This window comes from Hipposideros armiger, unplaced genomic scaffold (genome assembly GCF_001890085.2).
Source record: "Hipposideros armiger isolate ML-2016 unplaced genomic scaffold, ASM189008v1 scaffold_123, whole genome shotgun sequence".
Taxonomy (NCBI): Eukaryota; Metazoa; Chordata; class Mammalia; order Chiroptera; family Hipposideridae; genus Hipposideros; species Hipposideros armiger.
The window spans coordinates 2,833,595-2,859,580 of NW_017731473.1; the positions used below are offsets into that span (position 1 = coordinate 2,833,595).

The 25,986-nt window shown below is 40.0% G+C and overlaps 1 protein-coding gene across 5 annotated transcripts; it reads right to left on the minus strand.

Moving 5' to 3' along the window:
- Nucleotides 1-252: 252 nt before the first annotated feature.
- FBXW2 (F-box and WD repeat domain containing 2) lies at nucleotides 253-25,761 on the minus strand. 5 transcript variants are annotated; one of them, XM_019648264.1, is made up of 8 exons: nucleotides 25,678-25,761; nucleotides 25,461-25,569; nucleotides 20,281-20,790; nucleotides 10,608-10,802; nucleotides 8,352-8,485; nucleotides 5,960-6,046; nucleotides 5,150-5,319; nucleotides 253-914 (listed from the first exon to the last, which is right to left on the minus strand). In XM_019648264.1, exons 3-8 carry the CDS (start codon nucleotides 20,768-20,770, stop codon nucleotides 626-628), a joined length of 1,365 nt encoding a protein of 454 aa, XP_019503809.1. In that variant the 5' UTR covers nucleotides 20,771-20,790; nucleotides 25,461-25,569; nucleotides 25,678-25,761; the 3' UTR covers nucleotides 253-625. The 5 variants fall into 5 exon arrangements, with proteins under 5 accessions (XP_019503809.1, XP_019503811.1, XP_019503812.1 ...); XM_019648267.1 differs by having other exon boundaries at nucleotides 265-914; nucleotides 20,281-20,698; XM_019648263.1 differs by having other exon boundaries at nucleotides 265-914; nucleotides 25,189-25,569.
- Nucleotides 25,762-25,986: the final 225 nt, after the last annotated feature.

A 25,986-nucleotide genomic window follows, 5' to 3' on the forward strand; every position in this document is an offset into this window, starting at 1 on the left:
CACATCTCAGACACAGCCAACCGTGACTCTGCCGAGAACCTGGGGTTAGAATGCATTACGAACAACTTATTTATAGAATTGGATTTGTACTGGAAGGCAGATTGCCTTTAGAACTGATATTCGGTGGAGAATTTTCACAGGACTTGGTGGTCTCAGTAACACTGGCTGTTATAAAAGCTAAGCCTCATGTGAGACAAGTTGCTGTAAAACATCATAGCACCTTTGCTTCAACTTCAAAAGAAAAAAAAGGCAATAGTAAAAAGCTTTAATAGACAATGTGTTTTTATAGGCAACCAATTAGCAGATTAATGAACCGCTTAAATTTCTTTACTGAAAACCAGTATTCAATAAAGATGAGCCCGAAATGCATCCTCTTATACCAACCAACATAAGTACAAATGAAGTCAACGGTGTACCCCATTAGCATGCTGCGTTGTATGTCCATAAAACGAGCCCTCCCCCACCCCGAGCCCTGGCCCCCTGGCAAACATAGATAAATGATTGTGCACTGCGTGATGATACCATTAGGTGAGAACTTTGGTTCATGCAGTCGGCTGCCAGAGAGGTTGCACCCAAAACCTGCAGCCCCGGCACCCAAAGTCAGTCACGGTGGTAGCTCGTGGCATCAGCCGTGCTCCTTCCACAACACCAGGTGAATACTGTGGTCAGGCATGCTGGTGGCAAAGACCAAGCCCGTGTCATTGTGCCCGTCCAGTCCATTCAGCCAGGACGCTTCGCCCGCCAGGAAGCTTGAGCCTCTCTTGGATTTCCTGTACTCTGGCAGGGGCCAGCGGCTAATCAAGTTCTCTGTCCGCAAGTCCATGATATACAGGTAGCGGTTGTCAAACAGCAGGGCAAAGACATCTCCAAAGCCAAGCAAGGCCAAGTTTGCTATCTCAGGAGTCTTGATGACCCTACAAGGTTGAGAGTTAGGAAACATGAACCAGAAGGCAACTTTGCTTTTGTTTCTGCTACTGTAATCTTTTCAAATGAAAGTTTATGATAAAAAGGAAAATATGAAGACAAAAAGGACAGTGTAAGGGCGGGAGGAGAGGGAGAACCCTTCATAATGCTATAACACAAGCATGTAAAGAAGAAGGCAGTATTTGATAAACATTTATAAAAGCACAAAATGCCCATTCAAACTGGAAAGGATCTTACAGATTTAACATTCTCATTTAACATTCTCATTTCTAAGATGCAAAAGCTGAAGTCCGGCAGGGCAAATACTCTGGCTAAGGAGTCACAACTACTCAGTCCCCAGTTAGAGCTAGAATAGAAGACTCAACTGTTACCACCAGGTGAAAAGATCTGTCCATCAAATCCTAGCATGCTGGCCTAAGGGAGCCTCCTGAAGCCTGGAACAAAGACTGAAAGCCAAGTGACTGACGTGCTCTTCTAATGAGCAGGCAGCAAACACACAGGTTCCCCCTGAAACAGCAGAGGCCGAAAATATTAAAAGTTGCCCAAATAATTTAGAAACATTTATTAATAATAGATTCATAAGAAGTTATTAGAGAAAACTGGGGGAGTTGGAAGGACAGCCTTAACCTTCTCAGGTTGGCAGTTCCCAAAATATCAATGACAAAGGTACAAAATGGGAAAGACCTAGCTAAACAGCTGCAAAAATGAAAACACAAACAAACCAAAAAAACTTAAGTCTCTGTTGTCTGCACAGTCATTGAGGTAAAGGTTGACAAGCGAAGTTGATGTCCTCTTTGGAGGCACCACAAAGAGCTACAAGACAAGTGACATAGAAATTCTGCTCTGTGACAGTACCATTGGGCCCAGTGAGAGGCCAGTTAGCCTATGTGTTAACAAGGACACTACCAACTAGCGTGTGTCCAAGAGGTTAACCGGAATGGCAGGTCCTGGTAACCAGGGCAAGTAAGAAACAGCTGAAGGAGATCAGCTGAGGGGGAGAAAAAGAACTGGCAGGGACAGGGATACTCTCCCTGACTGTCACCTTTAAATGGTGAGGGACGCATGAGGCCAGACAGTACAAGTTCTGGGAGAGAGAACTGGGGTCCAAGGGAAAGGGGTACACGAAAGCAGATTTCAGTTTGATGTTAGGAAGGCAGGGGGTTTAGTAGAGAAGACGACCTGTTCCTTAACACTCAGCCTGCCCCAAACTGAGCTTATTAGCCAAACCTGTTTGTCTTCTTTACTGCCTTGGTTGCTCATCCACCCAGTTGCTCAAGCTTGGAAACATGGCAACCATCCAACTCTCCTCTTTACTCAGACAATAAATGTAATCACCAAGATCTATTGATTTTACCTCCTAAATTTTCCTCTAATGTATTCACTACTGTCTGAATTGACACAACTCTGATCCAAGACATTGTCTTTCACCTGTACTACTGCCAAGTTTTCAATTGGTCTCCGCACATCCACTCTTGGCTCCTTTCAATCAGTTAACCTCAGACTAAAATCTAATCCTATTACCACCTCATTTAAACCTTTCTATGGCTCTCTATTGAACTCCCATCTCCATCCACACTGGCCTTCATTCAGTTCCTCAAATATACCAGGCTCTTTCAGTCTCAAGGCCTATGAACAGGCTGGTCTCTCGGGCTGCAATGCTCCTCACTGCACATCTACCCCTAGCACTGAGTGAATGCATACACTCACCCTGTAGAGCTCAGCCCAAATTTTTTCCTGAGAACAGCTTTCTCTTACTCCACAAACTAGGTGAGATCTCCAAGTACCCCGTACTACGCTGCTTTTATCCCAACCATTAATACATTTATGTGTAATTTGCTATTTAATGTCAGTGTTCCCTCCTGCTGGCAAGTATTTCTGCTGGTTCCCAGGGTGCATCACAATGCCTAAAACACAGGTAGCTGTTCAGGAAGTATCTGCCAAAGAACAGAGCAGTGGTGCAATGAACGTGGGCAAATAAAAATCCCTACAAAAGAGATCTGAAGGAAACTGGGAAAAACAGCAATGAAGTCTAGTGCATCCCACATTGTCAATGCAAAGCAGGAAATAGCCAGAAACTTAGAACTGGGTGGTTAGGGGACAGGACTTCAGCCTGGTAAAGATGAGCTGACTCCAAAGGCTGAAGCACAAATATGTTGCAGGATAGAATACAGGTTTCGACAGAATCACAGCCCCTTTTGGTTACTTTAGAATTGTAGCAAGACATCCCTGTGGTGCTGTCTGGGCCCTTGACCCTAAATAACCCTGCCTGCTATAGTGAGATAACCTAGCTCAAGAGACTGCATCATATCTTAGATGTATTGAGCAACGCACTGCCATTTATGCTTTGCTTTTTAATTAGCTTCAAAACCCAAATAGCCCTACCTGGTCCTAGCAACTTTGTACTAAGATTTCAAAAGAAGTTGGTTTATTTGTGTTTGGGTGGGGGGTGGGATGGGGGAACAGGAGATAAACTAGCCCCTTTTCAAAGAAAAATTTGAACCTAGCCCTTCCTAGCAGCAAACAATCTTGTAGGGTTATTGCTTTAAGCTTGTGGATCCAAATACTCAAAACTAACAGAACTTTCATCTGGGACACTGGATTCTCTATACTCTGTATTCTGAGTAAGAAGTGTGTGAGAAAGGATGACATTAAAACCTTTAGAGACTCTAAGCATTAAAAAGAGTATGGAACCTCTATTTTACCTTGTCTTTGTACCCCTCTCCCCCAAATTTTAATTCAAAATAAAAATAGTACTAAACTGTAAAAGATCTGCTTCCCCACAGTGGCTACTTGGATTTTTTTCTTTGCAAAAGTATCAAGTTCTTTCAAAAGTTCCTTCTCTCTGGCTTGCTGGTACCTTAAGCATGTCCTTGCTGGATGATCCAGCCATGGATGGATGGATGGATGGATGGATGGATGGATGGATGGATGGATGGATAGGTGGGTGGTGCATGCTGAACTAGGGTGAGCTGTGTGATGTTGGGTAAGGCCCCTAAGCTCCCACAGCTTCAGTTTCCCCATCTATAGGAAAAAGAGCTTGGACTAATGCTTTCCAGAATCTGTTCTGGCCTTTTCTTCTCAAAGCATACACAGCCTAGAAACCTACTTGGTTAGAAATGCAGATTTAAGTCCAGGGAAACATAACCGGGGTTGTAACTTTATGATCAGAGTGACAGGGTCCACCAAAGTCCTAGTATGAACAGATCCCGTACAGCAGGACCGCAGACAGTCATACATAAAACCAATGAAGAGAATGTTCAATTTTCTGTACCCCCCAAGTCAGCATTTCCTGAACCAAGCTGTGGAACAGACTAATTCTGTGAGCTGGTAACAGGTGTTCCTCAAAAAAAGAGCTAAGTGTGAGGTTGACCAAATTCAAACAGGTTTCTTTATGTAGGGCTTCTCAGAGCTATCAGTAATAAAGATCTGCCAGGTCCTGTGCTAGGTCCTCATTTACAGGCATTTCATTTAATCTTCACTTTACAGGTGAGAAAACTGAGGCACAGAGAGGTTAAAAAATTATATAATATCACACAGTGCATAAGAGATGGCACACAGTCTTAAACTACGGTTTGTTTATCACCAAAGTCAGTTCTCTTAATCACCATATGGCACTGGCTTCCATCAGCCTCCAATGTGCTAATAGATACCGCCAATCTCTACGAGGGGTCTACGGTATGCAGGGAATCACGAAATTATTTGTCCAAGAATGGACCTTTTCTTGTTTATTTCTCTAGAGAGAAACCCTGTAAGCCTATTTTTCTCTAAATACCTCTGTCTTTCTACTAGTCAACCGAAGGCTACTCGATCGCTCAGTGCAGAATTTCAAATGACTAGAAAGTAGAACTTAAAATATTAGAACTAGGGGAGATCGGAAAGATCTTTTCATCCAAGCCCCTCATTTTCCAGAAAACCATGTCAAATTCTGAAAGGGGAAGTGACTCAGAGTAAAGGGAGAGATTAGATCTTCCATCTTCTAGGTTCGAGCATATCACTCTTTCTAACTACCAGTAGCCTCTAAAACATTTTTATGTGTGAGGTTTTCAGTACATAACCCTGCTTATAACTGATGTAAACATTTCCCAAAAGCAAGTTATTTACTGGTTTATTCAAATATTTAGTTTTGTCTTTATTATTAAACTGCAACAAAAAAAGGAAGGAGAGAAGAAAGGGAGGGAGGGAACTGCAACAGACTATCACAGGTAAAGGTCCCAGGAAAGACTACCTGAGAATATCGTAACTGGCAAAGTCCCATTGGTAGAGGCCCAGTGCTGAACTACAGACGATGTATTTGCCATCAAAATGAAGTCTTGGCTGCAGGCAGATACTTCTATCCTCAGAGACTGACAATGTCTTTAAGCACTTGCAGTTGATTTCTCTCCCAATTGGCCAAATCTACAGATAAAAGAAAATTAGGAGAAATGACAGGTCACATCACCATAGAAAAGCTTGTCCTTAATGTGGTTTTTGTTTGCTGAATTCAGACACAAAGTGAAGTAAACTGGAAAGACCACAGGTTTTACATTTGAGAGGCACGGGTTCAAACTAATTCTGCATGTATGTGCTATGTTGTCTTGGGGAAAACACAACCTCTCTGAATCTCAGTCCCACAATGAAGATAATAATACCTACCACATGGAATAGTTTAAAAGCTGCACTAAGAATGTATGTAAGAGTGCTCTGTAAAGGTTTTGCAGATTTTTATTATTATTATATAAGTAAATGTTTATGTTTTCATAGTTCGAATATAAGAATTGAGGAGGTTAGAAGATATGTGTTTTAAGGAAACAGAATGTGTTGAAGATCACTTTCTGTGGAATTTCTTTTCTTCATTTACAAATTAGGGTTAGAAACTGCCTAGAACATAGAGATAAGGAGGAATTCTCTTTCCAATGGGTTTAAGATGGCTTGGACTAAGATACTCCTGCTGCCCTTGAAATAGTCCCCCTTTGCCACATCATTTTAATTTTCTTATATTTGCCAGTTTTTCTTTGATGAAGCAAAATAATGGAGGAAAAAAAGACAAAAACCTTACCTTGATTTCATATTTGTCTGCACTTAAGAGGATGTAGTCTCCAGGACTGTGCAAGAGAGACTTGACTTTGCACTTCTGCAAAACCACCTAGAAATATCAACATCCATGTTACGGAAAGATCCTTTTAATGCTACTTCTATATTGCTTTTTTTTTAAAAAATTCAAATGTGAAACAGAGCTTGATATGATATAGTATGCTACAATAGCTGAGCTATTAACTCTATGACCAAGTTAACCTCTACTAAGTTTTACTGCAACCAGTGTCTGAATTATCAGCAGGATCTAAAAGTGTCTGATGTTGGCAACATTTAATCTTAGCTTTGGTCTGGAATTAAACCTTAGGACTGATTTCTAAAATTATAAATTGTTACTTGTGAAAGAAAAAGCTCATAGACATAGAATTACATATAAATGATCTGTGTTTTCATAAGCATGTGCATTGTAAAAGAAAAATTACTGGACTTAGAACCAGAATCTGCCATGTATTGACTTTGTGACCTTTGGCAAGACTACCAAATCTCTGTTTCTCAGTTTCCTCATCTTTAAAATAGGGGATGGGACACTTATCATCTCACATAGCTGCTATCAAAATAAAATAAAACAATGTAAATAATAATAATAATAATAATGTAATAAATGCAACATTCCACTAGCACTTGGGGTAATCTATAAACACTAGGTTCTAGTTATTTTTGTAATAAATCAACACAAAGTGAGTGGGTAGGCCAGGCTCACTCATTCAGAAGCCTGGGTTGCAGATTCAACTGAAATGGACAAGCCCGTTAAGTACCAGGCACCCTGCTGGGTACTGTCCCATCATCTCATTCAATATTCACAGGAACATTTAGCAGGTGAAACTCAGGTGAAGTAACTTCTCTAAGGCATCACAGTGTCCTGGCCCCATGTCCACTGTTTTTAACACAACACCAAACTGTCTTAAATAACTTTTGTATTTAAATACTCAAAGAGCCCAATACAGAAATATTTTTTCCCAATTTGTTTATTGTGGTAAAATATGCATAACATAAAATCTATCTTAACCATTTTTAAATGTACAGTTTAGCGGTATCATCAATTTTGTCACAAATTGTTCTCTTTTTAGCTCCACCTATGTCAGAAAGACAAAATCACCCACCCAACCTAAAACCCACTAGTCATCTCTGATTCTTTCTTCTTTGTTCCCCATAAGTCGATAGGCTTTATCTTGAAGACATACCCTTCATGTGTGCCCTTCTCTTTCTTTATTGCCAGCCAAGTCCAAGCCATGGGTATCTTTTGCTTAGACTACTGAAAAGCTTAACTGGCCACCCTGTATCCACTTGTGCCCCAGTCTAATCCATTTTTCACTCAGCAGTTATTTTCTTAAAACATAAACCACACCAGACCCTTGCACAAAACTCGCCCATAGCTTTTTCTACTACACTTATGATATCCAAAATCCTTAATATGGCAAGTAAGCCATACATGATGGTTACCTCTCCCACACCACCTTCCCCACAACACAGCTCCACCACTCTTCTAGGTCATCAAATGTTCTAGTCTCTTTCCTACCCCAGAGCCTGTGCATACACTGCGTCATCTGAAACACTCCACTACTCTTCACACAGCTACCTCCAATTTATTCTTCACATTTTGTCCCCTCTCAAAAAGCTTTCCCTGAACAAATTAGATACCTTCCTAGACTTTCTCATAGAACACTACATTTTTCCTTCATAGCACTTAACACAATTTATAATTATATTTTTATAGGTAAAGTTACTGTTTAATAACTATTTCTCCTGCTAGACTAACATTTGTGTCAGGCCTGGGTCTGTTTGGCTCACTCCTGTATCCTCAGTCCCTTACAGAACGGCATGGTAAGTTCAAGTGTTTCTGCATGGCATTTCCATCATTCATACTGCATTTCATCCGCATAGCAATCTTTTTTTTGAGAACTAGAAAATATCACAATATTCTTTTAAAGATCCTATACATGTTTCTTTGTTCTACTTCTTACAAGTATTTTCTTTTTCAAAGTGAAAACTGCTTTTCTAATTAAACAAACACTATCCTAACGGGAAAAAAAGCACCCACAATCCCACAAGAAATAGTCATCTTCAACATTTTGGTGCATAAATACATTTAGAAACTGGTATCATATTCTACAGTTTTTTGTTTTTGTATCTGACCTGTTTTATTTGCTCCCTCTACGTACCTACTATATTGTGGGCATTTTTCCATGTCCACAGTCATTCATATTTACTGAGTGTCTTTTACATGCTGATCACTCTTGTACACATCATGCTTTGTGGCTGCATCTATTCCATCTTATGACTCACCTACCACTTAGAAGGCAGCATCTGCCATCCTCCACCTCACCCCCACAAAGCATGACGTTAAGATTTCTTCCTACCTTGGTGACCCATTCTGTGTGCCCGGTGAGTGTGTTCAGGCATGTCCCAGCAGATAAAGCCCATACTTTCACGGTGAAGTCTGCAGAGCCACTCACCAAGATATCCAGTTCATCATTGTAGTCGACACTAAACACTAATATATATATAACATACACAAAGTTACAACATGCCCATTTGAGGATCATTTATAATAGAACTCAGCAGCGTTTATTCTCCCTCGCAGCCCAATTTTATCATTTCTCAACCAGAGTTACTGTAAGAGCGGTGCTACTCAACTAGCAATTTTATGAGAAAAAAAATATATCCATTTCAAAATGCTTATTATTATTGCTTGTAATTCTAAAGGTGGAAAAGTCCCTGGAATCATATGTGTGCTAGCTTCAAAAGTGAGAGGCAAACCCAGTGTTGGAGACAGTGGCATTTCTTTTCAGGACTGCCCCTGGTCCTACACAAAACTTATGCAGGGAAAATAGAACATAGGTGGCCCTAGCCAGACTTGCACTGTTTATTGCAGCGAGACAGAATATCAAGAATATAAGCTGCAAAACAAAACAATACTATACAATACTCATTCTCAAGAAAAGCAGTATGAGAAAAACAAAACACAAACAAGGATCTCAAAGGTCAGGCTAAGCCATTCCCTCAAAACTGTATTTCCTCACAGCTGTACTCTCAACATCCAAACAATGCCTGAGTATATAGCAAGTACTCAAATAATTGCTTTTAAATGCCTGCAAAACTCTAAAGGAACACTGGGGACCCAGAGATGAAGACATTGGTCTTTTCTTTAAGGAACTCAGTCTAAGTGAGGGGTGGAGAAGGAAGTCCAAAAAAATAAATAAATGTTTACCTCTTGCTAGGGAAACACCAAGGAGAATGACTAACTCTGCCCAGGGGTATCAGGGAGGACTTCAGGGAAGAGGCGATATTGGAGATGGGCCCTGAAGGATGAGTAGAGTTTATCAAGAAAAGAAAGAGAATACTGCAGGTAGAGGGAACAGCAAAGGCATGAGTTAGGAAAAGCCACAGCAATGCCCAAGGAACAGCAAGGAGGAAACTTTTTAGAGCTAGGCTCTCAAAGTAGATCAGGTATAAAATCACCCGGAGTCAATGTATATCTTGATACTGTGGAATAGTACACTCAGCTTAATACATAAGTTCCACAGCAAATCACGTCTTCAAATAGTAATTTCTACAACAAACACGTGGTAGCAGATAGCAGGCTGAGGGAAAATATATCGGACAAACAAAATGGGGGAAAAAAATTGCTTTTAGCAATAAAATAGCAAGGTTTATTTCAAAGAATTACTGAATACCAGGTACGGTGCAAGGAACTGAGGACCTGAAAGGTGAAGAAGACAAGCAGGGTCCCTGTCCTTCGGGAGCTTACAGCCTGGTGGGGAAATCAAGATTGTCATACTTACTTGTATGATGAGTGTTATGGCAAAAATGCAGGTTACTGGGAAACCTATAGCAGAGGGACTCAACTGTTCAGGGAGTCAGGAAGGCCGCTCATAAAATGTGATGCGTAAGAGCCTAGACTGTGACTCCGTGGGGCTAACGCAGTGGGCACATGGAGAAAAGAAAGAAGGGAGCTACTGCACAAGAGGCTGGCAAATAGCTCAACATGATTTCTGCCCAAAATTCCAAAATGTGATACACAGAGGGAGACGCTCAGGTCTCAGGGCTGTAATCAAATGACCAGTTTTTGCAAACTAAGGCTGCTGTAAAATTATTAGGAAATATTCAAGTGTCTGTTTCTTTTATCTTATCTCTAAGCAGTGGTTTGTTATCAATTGTCAACCAAGTTCCAATTCAATGTAATATGTGTAGATCACACAATCTGGGGATGACCATCACTCCAAAAGATTCCAACCCTAATTCTACAAATAAAAGTAGACTGAATTTACAAGTGTAGAACTTAGTCAATTTGGAGGTACAAAATCTGTTAAAAGCAACGGGGACTGACTATTCAACAGGATGTAAATGAAATAGGAGAGAAGAACTGCCCCCTCCCAGCATAAAGGTACATGGGAGTTTTTAAATGAGCCAAGGAAAAGTAGAGTTAGGGGAAAAATTCCAAATAAGAATAACCTGAATAAAGGGATTAACTGTCATGACTAAGAAAGAAGAGGGGAGAAAGGCAAGTTCGATTAAAAAACAAAAACAAACAAAAAAGGGATCACATTCTTGGCTCCTGACCTTAAGGAATGAGGTTAAAGAACTATAGAAACCCTTGAAAAAAGGCAACCCACCCGCCCCCGTGTGCCCCCGGAAGTGCTGGGTTCTGGCTCCGGAACTCCATTCCCAGCAGGCCACAGTGTTGTCAAAGGAGCCTGTCACAAGCTTCTGCTCATCAAACTTCACTGCTGCACAAGTGTGGGTCTGGATGCCATAAACACACTGTCCTGTGCTCACATCCCATAGTTTTGCAGACAAGTCATCTGACCCTTCAAGGGAAAAACAGAGAGATTAGTAAGAAAGCAAGCACTGATGGAGAAGAATCAATCTAAAGAAGGAAAATCAATCCCCAAACCATGGTATTCTTAAAGAAGAACCTTAATGGTCACCTCCTCTAGCACATCCACTTTACAGCCAAGAAAACCAAAGCATGGAGAGGGTAACATGACTTGTTCAGTCACCAAAATGGTATTAACAGGGACTGAACGAGAGCTTTTTGGTTTAGTCCTTTCCCCTTAAGCTTCCAGGTTAGAGGAGTATTAGACAAAAGCATCCCCTGGTGCTTCTACTTGTAAAATTTCATAAATCTTTGACTATCATGAGCTCTGATTTGAGCTTAAAATGCTAAGTATTACCTATGACTGCATGTGTACACTTGCATGCCTGTCCATTACCCAACAACCCTGAACAAATGAAGAACGCTGGATGGTAAAGCTGTCTGCTGGAACACGTTCCACTCTTAGGCAATTCAAAGAGGAGCCTCACGTCACAGGTTAACTTCTGCAAAGGTTAACTGCAATTAACCTGAAATGATCTTGGGCCATCTTGAAACATGTCAAGGGAGCTCTAAGAAAACCAGGGATAAATTACTCCCAGACATTCACAACTCAACAGTGAGCTTGTATAGCCTCATAAGACCGTGTAGAAAAAAGTAGGTTTCATTTCTGCATCTCATGAAAATATTCTACTGATCATGGTGACAATGCTTTAATTACACTTAAAATCCTAATGATTAACTCGTATCTAGCCATTTACCTTTAGAAAAGTAGTAATAAGAATCAACAAAGACATTTTGAGGATACAAATATCATCACTATGACAAGAACATAGTATTCTAGAGAAATACCAAATGATCAGTTTTCAAAAAGCTGAAAAAAAAGTAAAGCCAGCCACAAATGTACCTGTAAGGGTTGGTCAAAAGCCACTGTTTCAGACAATGGAAAAATAGCTACCACTTAGAGGCAGAACATGAGTTTCAACCTGGGCAAATCCTACGAGAGCACAATGAAATGAAGACTCTACTTGTTGTATTTCGGTAGTCCATTTCCACTCTAGAAAACGAGGGGTGAGATTTGGTTGGTGGTTGTCAATGGGCATATAAGACATCAGAAACATCTGGGGAGCTTTATCAAAACATACATGCAGGGGCCTACCTTCTGAAATTCTAATTTAGGATATCTGAGGTGGGATCCAACAAACTTAAATGCTTGCCAAGTGATTCTAATGCATAAGCAATATTTTGAGAGCCAATGTGCTAAAACAGTGCTGTCCGATAAAATATAATGCAAGCCACATAGGCAATTTAAATTTTTCTATTATTTACTTGAAAAAATGAAAAAAAATATATAGTTTATTTAATTCAATGTCAAATTATCATTTCAACATGTAACAAATATAAAAATTATTAATGAAGTATTTTATATTCTAAATCTTCACAATCCAATGAGTATTTCACATTTCCCCTCTCAGTTTGGACGAGCCACAGCTCAAGTGCTCAAAAGCCGTTCAGTGGCTAGTGCCTACTGTCCTGGACAACACAGGTCTAGATAATCTTTAAGCTTGGGCATTTTGTGACTGTATTCCTAGGGAGCTAAAGCAGGAAAAGAAATCACTTTAAGTCCTATCTGACCTTGGTGCTGATTTATTGCCAGTGATCAACCGCGGTTGCATTCATTCCTTCATTCAACCTGTATGTCAGGCAGGGCTCCTGCTCTCATGGTGGGTGCTTAGTCTACCTGGGAAGCTAAACAAGCAATAAGAACTCAGTACAGTTAAGTGGTGGGCAGTAAAAAAGCCCATAGCAATACAGGGAGGGGATAAATGGAGAAAACACCTCAGATGAAGCTCCACTGAGTTTACAACTGTACTCCACAAACATGCCTTAGGATACTGGCTCCTCCACTATATTTGTATTTGTATTTAATCTGGACTTTGGCATAGGATTGAAGAAGGCATTTCATGACTTAAAAAAACTTTCAAATTTTAAGTAGTTGAAATCTAAAGAATGAGTAAATTAACCTTCCCCCAAAGGGACAGTATATACCCATGGTCAGCAAAACTTTTCAGTAGAAGACCAGATAGTAAATAGTTTAGGTCTTTTGAGCCAGATGGTGTCTCTTATAGAATTAATCTACTCTGCTGGATTTGGCCCTGCAGCTTGCAGACTGCCAACCCCTGATACATACCTATTAAAGTACCTATTAAGTATCTCTATATATAACATAAATATATACGTGAATAGACACTGGTGTCAAGTCATAAAGAACACTTGCAACCATTCTGAAAACTGCCTAGGAATTATTTACAATGCTTGTCAAAATGCACTGTCTAAAACACGGACACTGATTATAAAAGTAGTTCAGTATGACTGGGAAACAGTGGCAAGGTCTGGCTGGAGAACTGAGTCAAGAGGGTGTCTAACCATGACCTTGTTTGCATTTCTAAAAGATCACTATAGGTGCGTCATAGAAAATGGTTTGGAGGCAAAATGGGAGGCAGGAAGGCTAGTTAAAAACGAGGAGAGAAGAAAAACAAAATGTGGTGTATATATATATATATATATATATATATATATATATATATATATATATATATATAATGGANTATATATATATATATATATATATATATATATAATGGAATATTATTCAGCCTTAAAAAGGAAGGAAATTCTGACATGCTACAACATGGAGGAATCTTGAAGCTATTATGCTAAGTGAAACAAGTCAGTCATAAAAGAACAAATACTGTATGATTCCAACCATATGAGGTACCTGAGTAGTCAAATTCACAGACAGAAAGCAGAACAGCTGCCGCCAGGGGCTGGGGGAGTGGGAATAGGGAGTCAGTGTTTAATGAGTAGTTTCAGTTTGGGAAGATGCAAAAAGTTCTGGAGATGGATGGTGGTGATGTTTTTGCACAACAATGTGAATGTACTTAATAGCACTGAACTGTACACTTAAAATGATTAAAATGATAAATCTTGTTATATTTTACCACAATTTGATTTTTAAAAAGGGAGAAATTATCCAAATGAATTATTTAAACTAGTTTATACAGGAAAGCACTAGGCCATTCAGTTTTATACCCTAAAGGAAACACTGGAAAATAATCAGGTTGAGTTGAGACCCACTTTTTAGTGGTACGACTCTATTCTTAATTGCTGAGTCTTTAGGAGTCATCATTCTCTGCTCCCGTCTGACTTTATGTCAACCTTCCCTATTGATTCCCATTTGCTGTGATGACTAGCCCAGTGTTTTTACAAAGAGGTCACCAAGATGCAGCCTAGAAACAAAGAAAGGGGACTAAATAAATGAAGACTATTTTTCATTAGATGAAAAGAAAAAAAAGCCCTCCCGATTCAGAAAATAGGATGAAAACAATACTTTGATATCAAAAATTACAGGGATGGTTGTGTTACAAAGGTAAGCAGAAAAATGAGCTGAAGCCAAACGGAGTCAACGATCGTATCAAGCCAAGTTTAAATATTTAACTGGTAGAATCAGATCTCAGCTCCCAACTGCCACCCTGAGCCATTGACTTGAATAAACACCTACCAGTGCCTCTTAAGACAGGCAATTATCATTCTCCTTCTCAAAACTCTCTTCATCATTGTTCTGTTTCTCTACCTCTCCCCTGTCTCTAAGTACACTCATCAAGGATCCATTTTTCTTCCTCTCTACATCTCCTTTTAAAATGTCACAGTTACAGCCAAAGCTGCAATATGACTAACTCCTAACTCTTTCTCTCTAGCCCAGAGTACTCCCCACAGCTCTAATGCTGCATTTCCAGATTCCCGTGGGACTCTCCACTTACACATCCAACTGAATTAAGTTCATTCCAAACTGCACTCCATCTATCCTCTTGAGTTTATTCCTTCATTTTCTATTCTTGTTACTAGTACTATCTTCCCAGGTAAACATGCGGCTAGAAACCTCACCCTTTTTTGAAATCTCCCTTTTCCTGCCACATACCCAGTTGGTTGTCAAATCCTGTCAATTCTATTTCAGTGGCTGCTCTTCCATTCAACTGCTCCTCTTTAAAATCTCTACCCGTACTGTCCTAAATCTAGGCCTATTTTACCCTCATTTGAACTGCAACAGGCTAATACTTTAATTTGGAACCTCTAGTTTTCTCTATGTCAGAGGGTTTCAATAGAAGTATCATCTCCTCTGTACATTGAAGCTGCCGTTGAATATTATATGTCAACTATAATTTAATACATATATACTCATGGGATGTGGAATATAGTGTGGGAATGGAGTCAATGGAATGGTAATAGAGATGTATGATATCGGGGATAAGGTGGCAGTGGATGGGGGAGGGGGTTGTCACTTTGTGAGGGGTGAAAAGGGTAACTATTGCATTGTTTTGTACACCTAAAACTAAAAAAAAAAAAAAAAAAGTAGTATCATTTCCTAAGAAAACATTTTAGAAATTCTTAGCAGTGGCTTCAACTCTCATAATGATTGGGGGCGGGGAGCATTAATGGCATGTGCGAGGCAGAGCTGAGGAACGCTAGACATACTGCAATGATTAGGACAGTGCACAAAAGGAATTATCGTGTATTTTGCATGACATTCTTGAAGCTGCTGTCAGATATTCATAAGTGAAAAGTTTACTCTTAGTTATCTGAGCCCAGAGCCTGTGTTACAAAGCATATTTGCAGTTTATTCTGATTTTTCCAATACTGTAACCACATAAATTGAGGAAGAAATGTACTTTGCTTTGTTGGGAACTTGGCTAAGAGTTCCTCACAATTTGAGAAATCCCATCATGGATGATATCTGCGACACAAATACAACATTCTACATTTACAGCTATCAAGTTCAGTGTCAGCACAGGCAGGTGCAAACATCTGACGACATCACTGACTTCTAGCACAGATCCTTGAGCACTACATGTTTAATGTGTATTATTTTAAATTACAGACCTCTCATTCTCCTTAGAATAAAAGTTTAGGCATGATATTGATTTTTAAAAATATGTATATGTGTACATAAATTATTTCTATGAATTTTACTTCAAGATAAAGGGAATATTGCAAAATGTGTTATAAAAAGAGGACCTGGGTCTGAAAGAAATATGAAAATACTGGTCTACTGTATGTTCATATTTCTGATCCTGGCCCTTTTGCTACTTAGAACTATTTCATAGTTTTTTCTTAGTGTTTATAGAAAACTGTCCAAATTCCTGTTCCCACCATCTGAGGCTTTCACAACACAGCCCGAGCTTAGTCTTCAGATTACGATCTGACAATTAAGTTTGCAAACCCATCCTAACAAAAGTGCTACATACCTCAGTGCTGAATATCACTACGGTCGCCTTCAAAGTACTCCCCTTGGGAAGCTATGCACCGATTAGGCCAGCTAGACCAGCGCCTAGTCCACCCTTCAAGAAGCAATTTTGGAACTCTTTTTCTGGAATGGCCATCAGAGCTATTGCTGTATTACCCTTGATGTCCTGAATGTCATCAAAAAGTTTTCTTTTCAGTATTCCCTTTATCTTTGGGTAAAGAAAGAAGTCATTGGGGGCCAGATCAGCTGTAGGGAGGGTGTTCCAATACAGTTATTTGTTTACTGGCTAAAAACTCCCTCACAGACAGTGCCGTATGAGCTGTTGCACTGTCATGACGCAAGAGCCATGAATTGCTGGCAAAAGTTCAGGTTGTCTAACTTTTTCAAGCAGCCTTTTCAGCACTTCCAAATAGTAAACTTGGTTAACTGTTTGTCCAGTTGGTACAAATTCAATACGAATAATCCCTCTAACATCAAAAACGGTTAGCAACATCATTGCAACAAGCTTGCAAACTTACTTGTCAGGCCTCATATATCCTAAGGGTCCGGCTAAAATGAACTTTCCTCATGTTCCTCCTACATGCTCCATGCTTAGCCCTGTCCACACCATTGCTGATGCTGACCTTCCTACTGGAAAGCCTCTGCTCTGAATCTCATCTCTCTCAAGTCTACCCATTCTTCAAGACTCAACAGAAACACTGCCCGGTTTTCACAAATGGAAGAAATCACTCATTCCTCTGAACAACTATATGAATTTGTTTCTCATACAATTCAATTGTATCATTTGATCATGCCTCTTTTATTGGGTGTCGGAAAAGTCATGACACATTTTTGCAACGAAAAACATAGAAAAAATACACCATGACTTTTCCGACACCAGATAAAAAGCTCATCTTGCTTATCTGACTATAAGCCAGAGGTCGCACTATGGCCGAGGTCACAATACGGCCCAACCACAATATTTTTCAAATGTGAATAATACTTAAAAATCAGTACTTTTATTAAAAAAGAAAAAAAAGAAGACATTTCACAAACATCTACATTTGGAGTTTCTCTTAAAATGTCAGATCTGACAACTGTGAGCCTGAATCCCACATGGCAGTAATTCACTACACTGGAGCAGGAACTACCCTCTCTAGAAGGGCAGGTATTCTCTGATTAGCCATAGTCCACATGGAGACCGTTACTTAACCAGGTTACCTTCCTGAACCCAGTGTGTATGTTCTCTGCTCTAATTTATCTATGTATGCCCGCAAACATCTTTCACACAGAAGGCATTTTATAAATAAATATCTACTGAACAGCACAAAGAGGAACAGCACAATAGGTTCCTTTCTAACTATTTCTAAAATAAGCAGGATAGCTAACTCATTCAATCCATACCATGTTAATTTTAGCATTAGCCATCAATCTTTTTGGCAATACTACTTTATTGCTTGTTCAAGGGGTAATCTGAGTCTCTTTAAGCTTATTAGCAAATTCAGAATTTTGCAATTCAACCACAGTGAAATATAAGCTCTGAAGTAACAAGATGACACACTTGTGCAGGCATACCTCGGAGATATTGCGGATTCTGTTCCTAGACCGCTGCAATAAAGCGAGTCACGGATTCTTTGGTTTCCCAGTACATACAAATATTATGTTTACACTACACTATAGTCTATTAAATTTGCAATAGCATTGTGCCTAAAAAACAGTGTAAATACCTTAATCAAAAAATACTTTATTGGCCCAGCCAAGTGGCTCAGTTGGTTAAGAGCACAAGCTCTGAGCAACAGGGTCGCCGGTTCGATTCCCACATGGGCCAGTGAGCCGCACCCAAGCTGAGCTGCCACTGAGCTGCCAACAGGTGGCTCAGCTGGTGATAGCACGTGCTCCCAACAACAAGGTTGCCAGTTTGACTGCCACGTGGGATGGTGGCTACACCCACCCACAACTAAGATTGAACATGGCACCTTGAGCTGACGGCAGCCAGATGGTGACTAGACTTGGAGCTGTGCTAACTACGCTCTCCACAACTAAGATCGAAGAACAACTTGGCTGCTCCCCTTCCCCAATTCCCCAACACTGTTCCCCTTCCCAAATTCCCTCAATAAAATCTTTTTTAAAAAAATTACTTTATTGCTAAAAAACGCTAACCATCATCTCACCCTTCAGTAAGTTGTAATCTTTTTGTTGGTACAGGGGCTTACCTTCAATTTGTAAAGAAAAAAAAAAAGCAGTATCTGCAGAGCACAATAAAAGGAATCTAAATCAAACAAGACATGCCTGTATAATTCTATAACAAATACTTCTCTCATTAGTCACAGTCCCAGGGATGCTGCATTAGAAAAATTAAACTAATGCTTTGGATCATCTTCAATAGACACAGCATAATTATCAATAGGCAAATCTGATTCACTTAATCAGAATAAAAATAACAGAACATACAGACCCACCCAGAGAATAATCTTAAAATGCAAGGTCTGGTCCAGTTATTGTAGATGTTAACTTTCTGGATAAATAGTTCAGTGACTGTGTCCCATTCACTTCTGCTCCAAATAACTGAGATTTTATTGTATTTCAAAAGTAAAGTCTAATGAGAAATTAAAAAAAAAAAAAAAAGCTAGAGATGTTGCTCCAAAAAAGCCAGCTGCCAGTATTTACCTAAGTGTGAATGCGCAACAAGCTCAAAGGCACTACTGCATCTTAACCTTTAAAAAATTTTTTTCAAATACCCGCCATTGACCATGAGGCGAAGAGGACATGGAAAACCCATCACCACAACTGGGAAAGTATAGAAACGATGGGCTTGCGGGGGGGGGGGGGGGGGGGAATAATGTAAGCATGGAGTAAACTTCAGGATGACAGACAAAACCATGAAATGCCTTCCATTTAATGTGTATTTTACAAAACAAAGAGTCTAGTATTTCAGAGACTATACCACCACATGAAAAAACGTACATCCTCAATGAATAAAGAAACATAATATGAAAACAACCTTGAGAAATAATACAGCTAACTATTAAAAAAATTAAAATTGAGTCTGGTAGGACTCTGAGGGAGAGACCGGTTATTTAAGACTTTGCTGTAGGCATGGCATCCTTCAATCTATTTGGAAAGGACACTAAGAGGAGCTACAAAATCATTCATATTTCTGGATCTTGTGATTCCAATTCAAGGAAAAATAAATACAAGGAAATAAAAATAATTCAAGGGGAAAAAAACGCCAACAAAAATATTCATAAAAATAGAAATAACCTGAATATGTACTAATATGGAAATGGCTAAATAATGAGGATACATTTACACAAAGAACAGTATAAACTATTAAAAATGGCAACTACATAGTTTAGGTAATACTCAAATGTTTATTAGAAATTATCTTGGATGAAGAAAGAACATAGAGTATCCATATAAATTATATATAATTGAGGTGAACAGGCATTGGGATCATTGATAAAAACTGCCTACAGCCATTCAAAACACCGCCTAAGAATGATTTGCAATGCCTGTCAAAATGTATTGCCTAAAACATGGGCACTGATTATCATATGTACAAACACATACCCATTATAATTGGAAATTATACATATTCTAAATTTTAATGATTTTATATTTGTTATATTGAGTTACTTAACGGCCTAGTTTTAAAATATCCAACTGTCTTCGTTCCCATGCCCAGACTCTTTTAATTCTTCTTAGAGCCACAGGATTTTGGAGCAAGAAAGAAATACCTCCCTTCACATGTTTTATAGACAAGGAAACACACACAGAGAGGTTAAGTAATTCTCCCAAGATGATCTAACTACTTGCTTGGGCTAGACATCAACTTTTCCACTGCTTTTTCACCCAAATCACTGCTGACAGTAAATAAAAATTAAACAATATGGAGCACTGCACATGGGAGAAAAGTACGGAGAAAAGTAATTACAGCTTTCTGATTCACATCATGTTTAGAACAACGTCTGGAGCTTTCTTCTCATAAAATTTTATAAAAATGATTATCTTCTCTAGAGGAAAGGAGGATAAAGGGGGGGTAGGGTCCATTACAGATATCTCATATAATTAACACTTGCCATTCTCAAGCCTTAGGGGTAGATTGTTCTGTTTGTAAGATTACACCCTATGAAATACAAAAATTAAAAAAAACAAAAAACAAAAAAGAAAAACCAATTCCAGGATCTCCTACCTGTACAGAGAAGTCCATCTTTGTAGTAAAGTGCATACACTCTGGCACTGTGTCCAATTAATGATGAGGTCTCAAAGGCTTCATGGTCCTCCAGTTGCTTCATTCTCAAAATAGCCTTCAAATAAACCTTCTTCCAGTGCAAAGCGTCCTGAACAGAATCATCTATCTGCCAGCCCAAATTTTTACACGCAGTCTGCCACACCTCTGTACAGGCACTTATCACCTTATTCCACTGTTTAGAGACGAGGCAGCATGTGAGTAAAGTCTGAGGATCGAGCCACTTTAACAAATAAAAACTGAGCTCCAGGGGCAGGAGTTTGAGGAAGTCCCGCTTGAGGAGAGTCTCTAGGTTATTGGAGAGATGCCTGAGCTGGACTGCCCCACTCAGACTAATCAGGTGATCCAGAGTTTCATTTTTCTGCAAGTCCGTCAGAGAAAGAAATGTAACAGAAATGTTATCAAGCCATGTCTCAAAGTCCTTTCTCTCCATAAGGTTATGGAAAAATTTACCTGTGGCACATCAAAATATTGTATTAGTTCTGCTCAAAAAGACCGTTCAAGCAAGACTGCTAACAAATGAAGTATTAAAAATTAGTGTAAAAATCTGGCATTACAATTTTATCCTTAGTTACATTACAACTTTACAGTTAATACACTATATTTATCTGATATTTTCCCATGCACACAAAAGAAAATACATTTCAGAAAACATTCTTTTACAAATCATGATCTCTGAAACATAAGTCGATGAAAGTTATGTTGGTGTGTATGCCTTGCTCTTTTTGAAGTCTAGCACATGCTACATGCATTTTCACAGTTAAGATTTACAAAGCATTCATTCATTATGAAATGGTATATTCTATGTAACACAGCTCTCCCCCATCAAAACCACTATAACACGATTTCCTTAAATCACTCTACTTGGGCACGAAAATCACAAAAATAAGCACCACGATGTGACAACCAGAAAGCAAGTCTGGAGCAGTTATCATGCTAGGCACAACCTGACCTTGTTACCAAAATCACAGAACTGACTACTGGCTTTTGTAATAGATGTTCAGGCATAAAGGTTTGGGGGGGGGGAAAAAAAGCACATTTAATAAGTTATATGGCTTAGGTACTCTGGTTCTTCTACTTCCTTTACGGCACTGCCTGTTAGAACATGAATTACCAAAGGCCTTATTTGGCCATACACAGTCTGTTTTATAAGCCTTATATGAGCCGGTGACAACTCTTAACCATGTGCCCCTCAAAGAGTCATGTGGGTCCTGGGAGCCTAAATAAGACGAATTAATAATCCTGATGCTTACGAAACACCAAAAAACAGTGAATCATCATCTCCACTTTGCAGATAAGGAAGTTACAGGTTAGAGAAGGTAAGTATAATAATTTGCCTATACTCAACAGAGTATTAAAATAGCAGCAGAACAGACTACAGGCCAGTGCTCTCAAGAGCAGTACATTTCTGACCACACCAAGCTGTCTCTCTCTGAAATCAGCTACAACCAGGAGCATCTGTGATAAGGTCTAGGGCATTGTGTCTACCTGATTATACCACCTCCCTGCTTAGGAGAATGACAAGTTGCTCTAAGGCTAACTGGAACCAAAAAAATTTTACAAGTATCCAGCGTTACATAGTATCAAGGTTTCAACACACTCTTAACAATGAGGACTAAACTAACGGAAAGGAACAAGAAAAATAAAGCAAATCAGTAAAAACCATCTTTCCCAAGATTGGCCATATGTTGGTAGATGTTCGTGTTGGGTGATGGAGGTTTACCATTCTCTTTATTTTCATAGGTTTAAACATTCCCATGATTAAAAAAAGAAAAAAACTTTTCTCTAATCTGATCAGTTTCCCACTAGACTGTCATACAAATTTTAAAAATGTCCAAATTAATGTGGTAGAAGAAAATAAATTCCTTTCTATATATGTCATCTAGATTAGGACTACACAAAAAGCCAGATCTCATCTTCCAACTTTGTCAATATAAGGCAAGTAAAAGTCATTTTCATTAATTTCCCCAATATCAAATTTGGCAAAAATGTTATGTGAACAATAAACAGTAGAAGCAACCAAACCTTTCCAATTACATAATCTAGTTTTGTTTTTTGAACTAGCAAATGGACTTTAAAATAATACTCTTGAATCCTCAGGATTTGGTAGGATTTATTAATTTAAGGATTTACCTGACTGCCAAAAAATAATCAGTTTACCAAAGATTTTATCAACTTAATACAAGATACTCCTCCTGAATCCTAACAACCTTCTATCTATAACATTTCTGGAAAAAAAATAATTCACAGCAAGACAAAACAACCCTTTCAGTGGACATTCACATAATGTCACAACAGCTAATTAGTTAATGCTGGCCAATTAAAGACATACACCAAAACATCTGCCCAAGAATCATTTTTTTTACAGTGAAAAAATGTGGGGGGGTCTTCCTCTAACACCTATACCTATACCTACCTACCTACACACACACACACACACACACACACACACACACACACACACACACACGTAGATGCCACACATTCATCACAGAAATGCTTACATTTATGTACGCTGAATTGTTATTTGAATGGCCACAAGGCAAATTTATAATACCCATGAAAACATTATCAGGTTCCCATCATTCACACATAACTAAGAGACATCTTACAGCATGCCAAATTAATGTGCCCATGACACCACAGATTATGGTACAAGCTTTCTGATGAGCACCTTTTAAAAAATCCAGCCATCAGGGGCCGGCCGAGTGGCTCAGTTAGTTAAGAGCTTGCTTAAGAGCTCGAGCTCTAAGCAACAGGGTCACAGGTTCGATGCCCAGCCCGAGCTGAGCTGCCGTTGAGCTGCCAACAGGTGGCAGAAAGGCTCAGCTAATAAAATTAAAAAAAAAAAAATCCAGCCACCTCTGAGATTTATATATTCTTCTAACTCCTAAGAGTATTTTTTTTCCTCTTACATTAGAAGTTGCCTTTTAAGCTACTGAATCTCTTTTGAGAGGCTGTTTTCCAGTTCTTCATCTCTGATTATCATGAAAAAAGGATCCTTATTTTAATAGAGCAGGCTCCATTAACTCTGCAAAATGCATGACTAAAATTTAAAAAAACACGTTTTCACTTTTCTAAAACATCAACTGACTTTGGAGGAACTTTCTTAAGGCCACAGGTCTAAACTGAACTCTTTTAGAGAGCTTCTAGGAATATCATGTACTGGCAGCACAAAGCCCCAAGGGGAAAACTTCAGGAAGCAGGATTTCAATTCAACACAGGGAGGAGGAGCTTTTAAATCATCAGAGCTTTCCAATAATGGAATAGCTGCCTCCAGAGTGGGGAGTCTTCCCATCAATGGGAAGAGTCAAAGACAATTGGATAAAGAGGCAGAAATGAGATAAAGGAAAATGCTTTGGAGTCAATCAAATCTTTCACTGATTCAGCCACTTCCTATGTGATCATGGGCATGTTCAACGAACTCCAAGGTGAGTGATGGAAGTTATCACACACCTTGAGGGTTGAAAGTCAGAAATAGAGCAGAGGCATGCTTAGCACAGAGCCCAGTCTAGGGTACCTCAAAAAGCACTTTTTGTTAGTTTTATTACTATAAATACCTGGCAGGAAAGCTTTTAGTGACCCTGAGGCTGGAATGGACATGACCAGTAACATGTCTTAGAATGGCTTAAGATATGCGGGGGAAAAAAACTCAAGGGCTCAAACTTACTGGCAGTTTAATTTTATAATTAAGGGCAGTTATCAACTTGAGTATATAATTTCCCACTAGGTGCATTTTTCTCTTCATTCTACCCATACTCATGCTGTTTTGCCTCTTTCCCCCCACTTCAGACTAAACACTAAACTTGCCCTCCTGCCCTCAATATTAATTAACAATTACAAAGCTCTAAAATGGGTGATGTGGTGAAAAGATTCCTAAATTGGGAGATGGGAGGCCTGGGTTTGGTCTCTGGTTCTGCCATTAACTCCCTATGTTCCCTTAGGCAACTCTCATTATTGTACTGCTTTGAAAAACTACTACTCGTAGACATTACCTCACTTGATTTTCACAACCTTATGGAAGGTATCAATACTACTGCCCTTAACTAATAAATGAGGAAATTTATGGCTCAAGAAGTGGAGTGACTTTCCTAGGGTCCCATAGGAAGTAGCAGGCTCAACATCTTGCCAGACCCACCATCCCCTCCACAAAAAGCAAACCTATACCTCTAGGTCTTATTAGAGAGATGACATTCTGCATAAAACATCCTGAATGCATTTTCCTCTCCTACACCAAGACCTGACCTATTCAAGAGTGAAAGCAAGACATTTGTTGTTGGGGCGGGGGCTTCATCTTTTCTTTCTTATTAAGCATAATCAGCAGTTAAAGAGCACAGAGGCCTTGAAAGTGTGTGTGTGTGTGTGTGTGTGTGTGTGTGTGTGTGTGTGTGTAAATTTACAAATACACAGAATATCTTTCCAAGAAGCTGGTAACACTGGTTGCTTCCAGAGAAAAACTGAAGAGCTGTGGAATAGGGGTAACGGGCCCCTTTTTGAATGTAAAACCATATGAATATACCATTTAAAAACCGCCTTTGGTTTTAGGACGAATTTGAAAAAGCTCTGTAAGAACACAAATAGTGTTATAGAATAAGGGTTCTGCAGCTCCATGTGTTGCCGGACGACCCTGGGCAAATCACCTATCTCAAGCCGAGTTTTCTCACTTGTAAAACTGAGTTCTAACCACGACCAGCATTATCTATTATACAAGGGTTTTTGAATACCGCGTAATGCATGTAAAGCGTTTAGCACCGTGCCTGACACATTGGTAAGCCTACAAGAAATGCCAGTAACCATCATTATTTAGCATTAATATCATCTTTATTTCAAGCAGCACCCCCACATACACACCTGTTTCCATGGTATACCCACAACTATGGCGCAGTCCCTCACATTAGCACAGCGCTTGTAGTTCATAAACCACCTCTCCACACTTCATCCTCTTTCAAACTCACGGCAGCCCTGGGACATCACTGTTAACTCATTTCGTAGCTAAGGAAACTGAGGCACTAGGAGGCAGTAACTCCGAGATTCAGTGTTCCCATCTCTAACATCAACTCCAGATCCCTTCAACCCGTTCGTCGCTCCCAGGCTCCCGGAGCCGTGTTCCGCGCGGCACTGACCTGAGCGAGCGCCCCGGGGCCCGGGACCTCGCGCGGAGCTCACACCGACTAGGTGCTCTCGGGCCGACAGAGCCTCGCAGCGGCCGGGTCCGCTCCGCAGCCATGGCGTCTGCAGGCAGAAAAAAGACAAACGGCCCGAGGCGCGGTAGGTCAGCAGAAGCGCGAGTGCCTGAGAACTCCCTCCCAAACCCGGCCCCGCCTCAAATACAGAACAGACCTGGACCAGCCGCCGCCGCTCCGAGTCCGCAACCTCACAGGGGAGCGGCTTCCGGTGCTGCTTGCGTCATCTCCGCGCGTCCCTCCACCCCAGGCGCCCAGCGGATGCGGCTGCACTTCCGGCCCCCGCCTCGAGGGGGAAACAGGAGGGCAGAGGGGACCGTCGGAGAAGGCGGGGCATACGCCGTACGGCCCTCGGCGACGCTTAGCCTGAGGGAACCTGGACCAAAGCTCGCCGCTACGCTGTGTACCCGAATATGTCCAGCCCGTTTATGCACCTCATCCAATCTGATGTTGCTCCAACTCGGCG